This window comes from Magallana gigas, chromosome 2 (assembly GCF_963853765.1).
Source record: "Magallana gigas chromosome 2, xbMagGiga1.1, whole genome shotgun sequence".
Classification (NCBI taxonomy): Eukaryota; Metazoa; Mollusca; class Bivalvia; order Ostreida; family Ostreidae; genus Magallana; species Magallana gigas.
In genome coordinates, this window is record NC_088854.1 from 54232526 (window position 1) to 54244867 (window position 12342).

The window sequence follows — 12342 nt, forward strand, 5'->3', positions numbered from 1 at the left end:
GTGAATTCTGTCAGAAAAAATATGTGATGTCATTAATTTATAGAAATTCAAGCAGTTAATTATTTTCATGATATCAATATCATAGCAAAAATTATGCCTGTTATATAAACGCCGTGTAGAGAACTAAATTTATGAACAATCGATATCTTCACTAAATAAATTAATAAAGCCTTTGTTTTAAATCTAATTATATTAGGGTTTTAAAATCTAATCAAGTGAGGCTATCATCTAAAACTTAGAACTCTTAAAAATCGTATAGGCAGGTTGTTTAAATTGTTAATACAATGAATTATTTGAGTAAAGAGTATAACAAGAACTGCCGGGTTTACGAGATGATAAACCATATGTTGTACTATCATTTCATTTTCATAATATTGACAAGTCTAAGGTCGATTTATTTCTGTTTTCTCAACAACAACAAAAAAAAAACCCAAACAAACAAACAAGGCTAAAAATTAAAGAATAAATAAAAACACACACAATTATATTTTAAGACACACAACATTGTCAGTTATAAATAACTTTATTTATTCCGGGCCACTTTCTTACGTGCCTGAACGGATGCATGAATAGAATATCTTTACACTTGATCCTTAAAGTAAGTTGTTGAGTTGCTTTACAAAATGGATATCATGAAAATGGTCCCATCTTACTTCTTCCTATTTCATGGCAGACTAATGATCAAAACTTGTAATTCTTGCGGAAAAGTTCATTTGGCTAATAAACTTTAATTATGAATGGTAAAAACATATCAATTTTTTTTTTAAATAGACTAAGTAATGCACAACTAATATGAATTCAGAGGCAAACCGTACACTCAAAAGACATTGACTCCGGAGAGTATAAGCATGAATGAACTGTGTTTTATATATATATATATATATATATATATATATATATATATATATATATATATATAAATTAAATAAGAAAACACGAAAAACGTTCAATATAGCTTAAGCGCTTTCATTTTCATATATATATATATATATATAATTGAACATATATCTACACATCGTCGGAAACCCACGGTTGATTACGCGTCGTTCCTCTCTCCATCACGCGTCGTTCCTCTCTCCATCACGCGTCGTTCCTCTCTCTATCACGCGTCGTTCCTCTCTCCATCACGCGTCGTTCCTCTCTCCATCACGCGTCGTTCCTCTCTCCATCACGCGTCGTTACTCTCTCCATCACGCGTCGTTCCTCTCTCCATCCTCTCTCCATCACGCGTCGTTCCTCTCTCCATCACGCGTCGTTCCTCTCTCCATCACGCGTCGTTCCTCTCTCCATCACCATGATCACGGAGAGAGGAACGACGCGTAATCAACCGTAGGTTTCCGACGGTGGTATCTATATTTCGTATATCACTAATGGTTAAATACAGGTTATATGTACACGACTCGTCTGTATACAAACAAAGACAGTATGGATTGTGTAATGAGTTGTGCGTGCATAATCTACACAAATGTACGAAAATCATTGCATGTTCACAAAAAAAAAACGAACTAGTACTCATCACTTTGCGTATAACCAGCTCTAAATGTTCAGAACTTAAAAGTTCACAAATACCCTTGCGTGTCACGGATCCATTTTATTAGATCCTATTTGGCGTAGTGTTTGCATCTCATATTCCTGAATAGTAATGTTAATACAATGCTATTGAAATTGTTCAAAGGTTTATTACTATTATATAAATGAATAGACCCTTATGTTGTTAACAAATGAAGGACAATGGTAATTGGGACATGGTGCTATAATATTATAAATTTCCTTTAATTTATTTAACTCTCTCTCTCTCTCTCTCTCTCTCTCTCTCTCTCTCTCTCTCTCTCTCATCGTATTATCTTTCAAATCAAATTTATGCAAAGAAATTTTATATCATATTTTTGACAGAATAAAATTGCCGGAAATGTACTTATAGTATTCATTGTGTAATGAAACATTGGGAATATGATTTTTTAACCAGCAGGAAATTATCGATGCTATATATGTACTTCGATCTGATTGGACAAAGGTCACTCCAAACAAAACATTACGTTGAAACTTTTTTTACTAAGAGTCAAAGCTTTAAAAGTTTCTACGTAGTTCACTACATCTATTATTCTTCCACTTGAATCTTCATGTATGTATGTGAAGTAACTCATTAGTATTTAAAGAAAGAAATATAACATTATTGGTGGGTTTTTTTCTTATCAGGCTACATAGGTTATAAACTTTCTGCAATTTTAGTTCAAACCCATATAAAAGTATTGAATATAATTTCCAATTTTTTTTTACTTTCCGATAATACAATAATACAAGACACAATGTTTATCAATAAGTAGATGCTAAAGTGTGGTCGGCATGTTCGGAGATTGGGAACTGGCTTACGCAATCGGAATAAAAGAAATAGAACGACGGAAACGCGTTTAAGTTTTATACATGAATAGGACAAGGGACACAAATCAATGCTTATTTTCCATAACATGTATGTGATAAATGTTTGTACAAAGAAACGTCTTACATTAAATATTTCAAAGTTTTTGTATTTATTAAATTAGTTTAATTAGATCTTCCATACTCGGATATGAAAGTGTGAACTGTGCGCTTTAAATATCTTTACATTAAAATATTTTACATTTTCATCAGACAAAGACTTACCACCCAAAATTATAAAATTTACGTCAATTTTACTTTAAAAATGCAAAGTTAAAAGATTATACACAATGGGATCTTATTCAATTTGTAGCTTATATTTTATACACACTCAAAACAAGTGATGTGCATCTAATGTATATATACAATTGTATGGTTTGAGAAAAACCAATTAATTTGAATTTTTTCAACTTCGCAGCCCATACATTAATTAAATGTACTACGAACGGGCATTAGAAGAATAATCATATGCCTAGCATGAAATATTTTGGGGTTTCCAGATATTTCAACGAATCATAAAAATGTAAAACGGGGCTTTTAATTGAAAATTTTTAAATAATTAAAAAAAGAAATGTACGCAATACATTATGTATAATGACTGCACTTTGCCGTATATACAGAATTTCTTACTGTGTCGTATTTCAAATCAAAGTAGATGTGAAAATAATATACAGCAAATGTTCATTGTTTTACTCGTAAAATACAGTTTCAAAGGACCATATGGTTTGAGCCTAAAATGGCCCCCTTGAATGAACATCATTATTATACTGTAATTCTTAACTTTGTTTTTCTCTTTTCAGATATACATTTGAAGTTTATTTATAATCCTGAATTTGAATAAAGTGCACACATTTTAAAATTATGACATGATACAGTGTGCCTTTTTTCCGCCATTTTCGAATTTTTAGCATAACACGGCTGGTTTTTAAGCAGTTTTTCTTGAAGAAAACACTGAACGATTGATTGAACAAACACAATATTTTCACCAAAGATGTATCTATTCAGTACTTATAAGTGACAAAAAGTTAACTCTTGTTCAAAGCGTCGCTCTATATTTTCCATTCAAACGAGAGTTTTAAAAAATATCAAATTTTGACTGATTTTGATTGAGTTATAAAAATAGCGTCACTTCTGACGTCATATATTGCCAGTGGCTGCAAATAAATCAAATGAATAGGTGAAAAATATATTTTGTATCAACTCTTCTAAAAAATAACACAACAATTCAATGTACCTGAAACACTTTAAAATATGGTTTTTGACTAATATCATGTATATTTATTTATTTGTTTGTTTGTTTGTTTGTTTGTTTGTTTGTTTGTTTATTTATTTTCAATTAAATATCTTTGATAATTTTATAAAACAAGCTAACAAAAACACATTGTCTAACTTTATTTAGTTTGAATATTTTAGCAAACGCTGCGGAAAAAAAATATCGCCTCCTGTGTCGGTGGTTTCGAACCCTCAACCTAAAAAGCCTAGTTCTATAAGGTTATATACATGTAAGGTCTGATGCTCCAACCACTGAGCAATATCAGTCCCAACAAAGTGCAGTATTTAATCGCTATATGCGACTTTGGCCACGCATTTACGGACCTGCATTACTGATTTTTCTAAAACGTTCATTTGTTGAAATTTAAAATGATATTTTCAATATGTAGTGGGTTTTCACTTTTCATTTTTTTTTTTAGAGTATTCTGAGTCTTTTTTAAGACATGGTTGCAAAATATGTATAGTTTATAAACGGTACCAACGGAAGGAAGATTATGTCAAGTTAAGAACTGTTCACAAAATAGTTCTGTTTTTGAAATAAAGACTTTGACAGAGGTTGTTTTTGTGTATTGATACAGTTATTGATATCTATGGTGCGCACGAGATAATTTTTCCCCTTGGTCTTATCAGCGGTATCTTTGAAAAAAACAACCAATCAATTAAGTCTCTGGGTGTTCTAAATGTACAACCGAAAATGTCAATTCAACAGGAAATATTTGTAACTTTATAGGTGAATCATTTCACATAACCCAAACTATGTCTTTCTTTTGCAGACATACATGTACATATGAATATAGTAGTTAGTGGTACCTTCCTTGGTTTTTGTCAAAATAAAGCCTAGTTATTAACTCCATAGATAAATATTACAATTAATCCATGTTTTTTTTGTCAACAGTAACAATGTAGATTACATTATTTAAAGTATGAATACAACTTGAAATACTTCGCATAAGTGTTGTACACTTTTGATAATGACTTAAGTAACTACAAATATAACGTTAATTTTAATCGGGATCGAATTCGCAGCTATTGCGCGCATGCGTAGAAGCCATATTTTAAAGAACAAAATGGGGTGAAAATTGAAGAACACCGATGATTTTTTTTAAATTGTACAGTTTTAAAACAATGATTGGGATACAAAGGCTTCGTTTTATAAGAAGCTTTTTGTATGGCACCGCATCAACCATTCATGGTGATAAGTAGGTAAGAGAGAAGGTGGCCAAAGAGAGAAAGAGTGTTGAACAGACAACAACTGGTCAGATCCTGATTTTACAGTACTGTTCACAATGTTTATGAACAGGAGTAATCCGGGTCCCTAAGTACGCAGTGTAATGGGACCTCTAATAAAATTCAATATAATGGGCACAAATGACCAAAATCGTAAGTAAATGATACGTAAATGAGCCAAGAATAAGGTACATAAGTTATTTAGAAATAATGGAATCGAATTTATACCGTTCAGGGAGATTATGGAGGTGAACTGACAGTCATGTCAATGTGACAATGATGTTACAATACGATATGTGTTAAAGAATGTTTCAACTTAAAAATGTAGAAAGTTGCTGTGTATTAGATGGAAAGTGAAATTATAACTTTCTCTTTAGAGTGAGGAGTTGTGTACCTTTATTTGTCTTGTTTTCATTTGCCTGAGATTCCTCTGTTGCCAACAAAAGCAGAAAAATGCTTTCTACAGTGGTTTATGCTGGTATGAAAGTAATTTTGTGGGATAGGTATAAACACTTTGCAATATTTGCTACCGTTATAGCTTGTATGATCCATGCATTTTCTCTTTTTGAATGTCTCTTAAATTTTTTATTTAGACTGAGGAAGATAATAATAATCCTCACATGGTAAACCTTTCAAAATTGTTAATAAATAAGACATATTCAACAATGGAAGGGTATAGGGTAATTATTTATATTAATTACTTGAATAGATTTAGCAAACTTTTTTTTGTGGTTAAAATGCCCAATTTCAAAGCAGTTTCAATAGGTTGTATATATTCATATGCAGTTAGATTGCTTTAAAGTGGTTGGATCTTGGGTTTTGCATGTAGCAGTGTGAACAACAATTCCATTTCTTTAGCTGTAGAAGAAAATACTCAGAGGATTTTAGATATTTGTATTTGAAATTGTTCCTTCTGCTTATCATACTAGTTCTCTTCATCTGTCAGGTCTAGCTGCAGGACTGTAGCTCCCGGTCTGGAAAAATTGGGATGGACGACTTGGGAGCTACAGTGCCTACCATAGGAAAAATCTGCAATTTACTGCACACAAAAAATTGCGCTAGTTTTAGACTTATTAACCTTATTTTCACACAAATTCTGTAAAAAGAATTAGTACCATTAAATTCTTCAGCCAATTTACTACTGATATCGTCACTTTACTTTCCTCAGACTTTCTCTTAAAAATAATAACCGACCTCGGAAAATGAAGTATGTTATTTATGTCGAGATCGAGAGTCGCCATTTTTAAATGTAAACAAACTTGCACCAGTTTAATTTACAGGGCTGCTGATGGTGTTTAAAAGAATATCAGAGGCAAGTGAAGTGACGATACATGTATCTGTAGTAAAATGTCAGAGGAATTTTTTGGGATCTAATATTTGTACAGAATGTGATCGTAAATGAGATTAATCGGTCCAAAACTAGCGCATTTTTTTTGTGTGCAGTAAATTGCAGTTTTTTATTATGGGAGGCACTGTAGCTCCCAGGTCGTTCATCCGAAGCTACAGTCCTGCAGCTACTGTCACTGTCAGGTCTAGATAACTACAGTACATTATCATAAGGCCATCTTTGGAACTGCCACCTGGGGGTGTTCAGACCCAAGAGGGAGAGATGAAATTCTTTTTTACATGTATTTTTCAAATTGAATTTTAACTAATTAAAATTTGATAAAAAATTTAAATCTCAATAAACAATGGAATTTTTTTTTTTCAATTTTTATTTTTATGGTACTTGTTTTTTTTTTTCAAAAAGAGAAACATGCAAGAGTGTTGCTCTGAAATAACACAACCAAACATTTATGAAATGCAAGTCAAATCTTTAAGATTGAATTTGAACACTTACACCAGTTTATTTTATAGGATTTCTCTTTAGAATTTCTAACCCTTTGTGAAACAATTTACACATATTGGAAGAACCACGCATAATTCTTTAATATATTTTGGTCGTTTTGAACATCAGGTGAGATGAAATGTTTTGATCCACAGAATTTTGATGATAACTGAACTAATATGTAAGATGAAAAAAAAAATTCATGAGGTGGAAGACAATTCCAAACAATTGTTTTTTTTCTGGTGTAATTTTCTTTTGGTTTGACAAACTGAATCTAAGTTAAGCTAGTAACATCATGCCCACCAGATGCTTTGCTGTGAAATGCATTTGATTTGGATCAGAAACTTTTTTGAAAGGAGAGTATGAAACATACAGACAAAATTGGTAAAATCAAATTTTATTCATCATTTTTCTAATTGTCCATGTGGGCATTTGAATATGAAGAATCAGTCAGAAAAGGTGTATGGGCAACTGTTTTATCAAGACTTAAAATATTATAGACGTACACAGGAAATTTTGAAAGAATTGTAAAGCCATAATTACTTCACCTGGCCAGTGGGTGTAAGACCTTTGGTAAATTGGTAGGAAATGTCAACTTTTTGTTTGTAATAACATTATTCTTATATATTGACAATAAGATGCGTAGAGAGAATTAACAAGTCTAACTAGGGTAAAAATTACATTAGCGCTTATTTTATTGTTGTAAATTTCTTTGCAAGTACATGTATCATTTCTAGTTCACTTGAGTGGATTTATTCAAATGACATTTCTGATCACCTGTTGTCTGACGTCGGCCTGTTTTTCTGGGTTTTTTTCTTCATATTTTTTACTTCTTCTCTAGAACCACTTGTCCAATTAACCAAACTTTTACAAGAAATACTTATGGTAAGGAATTTTAATTTGTTAATATAATGGATGAAACCGTTTTCAAAAGGGAGGTAATCACAAAACAGTGAAAATATGGTGTGTGTCTTAAAGAATTTTCTTCTCAAAAACCATTGCACCAGAAATAACTATTCCTTGTTTATTAAAATACCTATGATATTTTGGTTACCTGTAATAATGTTAGCACAGCTTACTTTTTATGTGGTTATTTCCACAACATGTTTTTATCGCCCTTCTACATAAGCAAACAGTTTTGTCCTGTCATGGAATTGCACAGGTTGACAGAGAGAAGCACAGATTAACTTTGCCATGGATCAATCTACACTAATAGGAATTTTAATAGTACCTGTATTAAATTGAAAAAGTACTAAAAGTTTTATTTTAAAAAAAACTCTCCGTATATTAAATCCATTATTGATATTAAAAAACATTTTTAGTATCCTACAGTGTGAAGTGACTGCCATGGATGTCTAGCAATTTTTTTTCAAATATAGCATATGCTTTTGCATTAAATTTTGCATTTAAATAATATTTTTCCTGTTTAATAGAGATGTGTTTCTTTATGAAAAACATTTTGTTTTGAACATCTTGGTGACATTACAAAATTGCTCAGAAAGGTGTTAATTTTCTTGAAATTAATGCTTGTTTTCTTTCGCAGATAATTTACTTCTGACATACTGTCAAGATCAGTATATGTCTGTACATCTAAACGACAGAGAAAATATGCCAGCCCAAGCTCCACAGTGGACCGAATTTCTGTCTTGTCAGGTATGTTGTATCGGGTAAATAAGTGCTGTTTTGTTACATGTGCTACAGTTCAGTGATTGTATGTTTTGTCAGGTAAGGTACAGTTCTTATATTATGCTAATTAGGCAACAGATATGTCAGGTGGGCTACAGTTCTGTTATTTATCGGGGTATGCTACGGCTCCATTATGCTATGTCAAGTATGCTACAGTTCTATTATGTTATGTCACATGTGCTACAGTTCTGTTATGTCAGGTGGGCTATGGTTATGTTATATCAGGTGGGCTACAATTCTGTTATGTCAGGTGGGCTATGGTCCTGTTATGTCAGGTGGGCTATGGTTCTGTTATGTCAGGTGGACTTTGGTTCTGTTATGTCAGGTGGGCTTTGGTTCTGTTATGTCAGGTGGGCTTTGGTTCTGTTATGTCAGGTGGACTATGGCTCTGTTATGTCAGGTGGGCTATGGTTCTGTTATGTCAGGTGGGCTACAGTTCTTTTATGTCAGGTGGGCTATGGTTCTGTTATGTCAGGTGGGCTATGGTTCTGTTATGTCAGGTGGGCTATGGTTCTGTTCTGTCAGGAAGGCTACAGGTTAGTGATTGTATATTATGTCAGGTGGGCAATTATTACTTACCCAGTATTAGGTTTGTTACTGACTTATTACAGAAATATATCTCAATGAGAGTGAGGCAAAGCCATGAGATTGATCAACCTGATATATTTCCGTAGTCAGTCAGTAACAAACCTAATATGTGTTTTGTTTTCCAAAGGACTATCAAGCGAAACATTTATTTCAGATGAAGCAATGATCTTCAAAATTTCATATAAATGTGGCGTTACATCTCATCGAATTTAACACAATTAAACTCTTCAAAATACTCATTTTTCAAATTGCATTTGAAAATCTTTGCTGCGCTCTTGTTCACTTACAATGTTTTGTTGCTAACTATCAAAGTTTTCTCTCTTACCTTCCACAGAGGTTGAGTAAATCTTGACGCTGCAATTTTATTCCATAAAATATATATATATATACAATCAAACCTCCTTTTCTCGAACTACATGGGACTGGTTAAAAACTTCAAGATATCCAAGTATTGAGATATTAAGGATAAAATCTTTAAGTTTAAGTGTTTGGGACCTAAAAATCACTTCGACATATCCATTGTATTCGAGATATCGGTGTTCGAGATACCGAAGTTCAACTGTTTATTTATACATTGCTCATAAGAGTTCAAGTTATATAATTCTCTGTCATGAAAAATAAATGTAACACTTTTTAACTTGCACAAATAAAGTATATGTAATCCTTTTGTTATCCAGGTGTGTTACAATGTCTTCAATGAGACGGATCGGCGACCTGTCAGTCTGGCTTGTGGTCACACAGTCTGTAGAACATGCCTGCTAAATCTTCCCCAGAAAAAGTGTCCGTTTGACCAGTGTGTCATCACCAGAGACGTCAATGAGTTGCCGGTCAACTACGCTCTTCTCCAGCTGGTTGGAGCTGCAATTCCCACAGAGAGTGAGCAGCCAGCACCACCAATCCACATACCTGAGAAAACAAAACATTACGAGTCTGCAAAACGATGTATAGAAGAAATAGCCCTGTATCTTAAGCCCATGTCTGATGGTAAAGAAGGTAAATCTTTTTTCTATTTATATGTTGTGGAATAAAAATTTTGTTGATCAAAAATAGCATGTTGTAATACTTAGATCTCAAAATGTTGGGGTTTTGTTGATAGGTTGTCTAACAGCTGCTAATCTAACCTCGGGGACTAATAGTATTCTGAGTCGGCCCATGCAGAGGAAGGTTGTCGCCCTTGTAAGCTGTCAGCTCGTGGAAGAGGAGGGCCGGGCTCGTGCTGCTCGAGCGGCTCGCTCGCTGGGTGAGCGAACCGTGACAGAACTCATATTGCAGCATCAGAATGCTCAACAGTTGTCATCAAACCTATGGGCTGCAGTGCGTGCCCGAGGATGTCAGTTTCTTGGTCCTGGTATGTACTGGTTATCATGAAATGCTAGAATGAAATCAATACTCTGAGCTAAGAATTTGGAGAGATAACATATACGTGTACTTTTTTAAATTTATTTTTGTTCTTGCCTCTTTACCTGGCCTCTAAAATTTGTTTTTCTATTGTGGGTGAATAACAAATTGTAGTAAAAATAAACCTTTATATGCAAGAAATTTATACTTTGTTGATAATCATGTATTGAAAATTTTGATGCCTACCATTTAATTGATAGATAAATGAATTTTTCTGAAGTATAAGTAATTGTGTCTAAAGTAAAAGTATTTCCCTCATATCAAGTATGAAGAATTGTTCAGTAAACATGGTAAAGTGAAATAATCTTCAAGTTTTAGACTTTTGCCTGAGAATACTGATATGTCTTTCACGAACCTATGCGATAGCCATAAAAAAGAAGGTTTTTGTTATTTCAGCTATGCAGGAGGAAGTTCTGAAGCTGATATTACTGGCTCTGGAGGATGGTTCTCTCTTGTCGCGGAAAGTGTTAGTGCTGTTTGTCGTGCAGCGCCTGGAGTCGCAGTATCCTCAGGCCTCCAAAACTGCCATAGGCCATGTGGTACAGCTCTTGTACAGGGCCTCCTGTTTCAAGGTCAGTACCTAGCAAAGGTCTGAGGGAGAAGTTACTGACATTAAGTGTCTATAAATATTGTTGATCATCTGCCTTTTCAGATTGAGTACATCATCCATATTCAGTAAATTGTCACTAACATGTCTTTCCTGTTGAGTAATTGATCCGTATTTTGTAACTGGTAACTTGCTTTACTGATTGAGTGCTTGATCTTTATTTAGAACTCTGTCACTCATCTGCCTTAATTATGAGTACTTGAGTTGGTGGGTCCCTAAAAAATTATGCATTCTGTCTTACTATATGCAAGAAATTTTAACACACTCATGTTTAGGCCTGCCATATGTTTGGATCTATTTTTGTACTAATCGGACGTCATTTTCCTGTCAAATGACGACTGTTTATTTTTAGCCTAAATTTTTAAACAAATTTTTGTCAAGGATTTCTCAGCAACTATTCACCGCAGATGCTTAAAATTTTAATATACCATTTGTTTAGGCATGCCATACGTTGGAATATTTTTGTACCAATAGGACGCAACTTCTTGTTAAATATTAATTGAATATTCATATCAGAGCGGGGGTTTTACTAGTGAGCATTGGCTGTTGAATTAAAATTTGAATTGCCTATTTGTATTTAATTGATGTCTTTCAGGTGACAAAGAGAGATGAGGAATCCTCCCTAATGCAGCTCAAGGAAGAGTTCCGATCTTACGAGGCATTGAGGCGTGAACACGACTCGCAGATCATACAAATCGCCATGGAATCGGGGCTGAGGATCGCGCCAGACCAGTGGTCTTCTCTGTTGTATGGGGATACTAATCACAAATCACACATGCAGTCTATTATTGACAAGGTAAGGAAATTACTTGTTCACATGGGGCCTATTTCTAATTGAAAGATTCCTTTCTGTGCCGTCTTTGAACTTTGAGATTTTATATGAAATTAAATACTCTATTACATTATTCTTGTATCATATCATTTTACAAAATTAAAACTAAGATTTTGACATAATATATTTATACAATGATGGTGGCCTTAAAGAGGTGATGCCCTGTTATAATGAGTGTTGTTATCTTTGATTACCTATGTTTTTTACAGTCTTTGATGTGCGTTTTAACTTTTTCGATACTGGATTTCAGCTGCAGACACCCCAGTCATTTACCCAGAGCACTAATGAGTTAGTGGTGGCCCTACAGAGGAGTGGGGACCCATGTAATCTACAGAGGCTCCGCCCACACCTCGAGTTCCTGGCCAGCATAGACCCCAGTCCCGGTAAGTCTAAACCATGTACAAAAGTTTATTCTTTTTTCTTCAGAAATATGGTTTTCTTCTCAAACTATTTCCTAGATAATTTAAGCCATCATTGCTTCAAATGGTG

At 33.7% G+C, this 12342-nt stretch overlaps 1 protein-coding gene across 3 annotated transcripts in view; it reads left to right on the forward strand.

The window, feature by feature from the left end:
* Window positions 1-4724: 4724 nt before the first annotated feature.
* LOC105324267 (roquin-2) overlaps window positions 4725-12342 on the forward strand; it is a 31271-nt gene continuing 23653 nt past the window's right edge. For all 3 annotated transcript variants that reach the window (XM_034445589.2, XM_034445590.2, XM_066077257.1), the window contains exons 1-7: window positions 4725-4890; window positions 8286-8395; window positions 9694-10009; window positions 10113-10364; window positions 10811-10986; window positions 11617-11817; window positions 12104-12236. In XM_034445589.2, the coding sequence (XP_034301480.2) occupies window positions 8321-8395; window positions 9694-10009; window positions 10113-10364; window positions 10811-10986; window positions 11617-11817; window positions 12104-12236 (1153 nt within the window). In that variant the 5' untranslated portion in view covers window positions 4725-4890; window positions 8286-8320. The remainder of the gene's footprint in view (window positions 4891-8285; window positions 8396-9693; window positions 10010-10112; window positions 10365-10810; window positions 10987-11616; window positions 11818-12103; window positions 12237-12342) is intronic.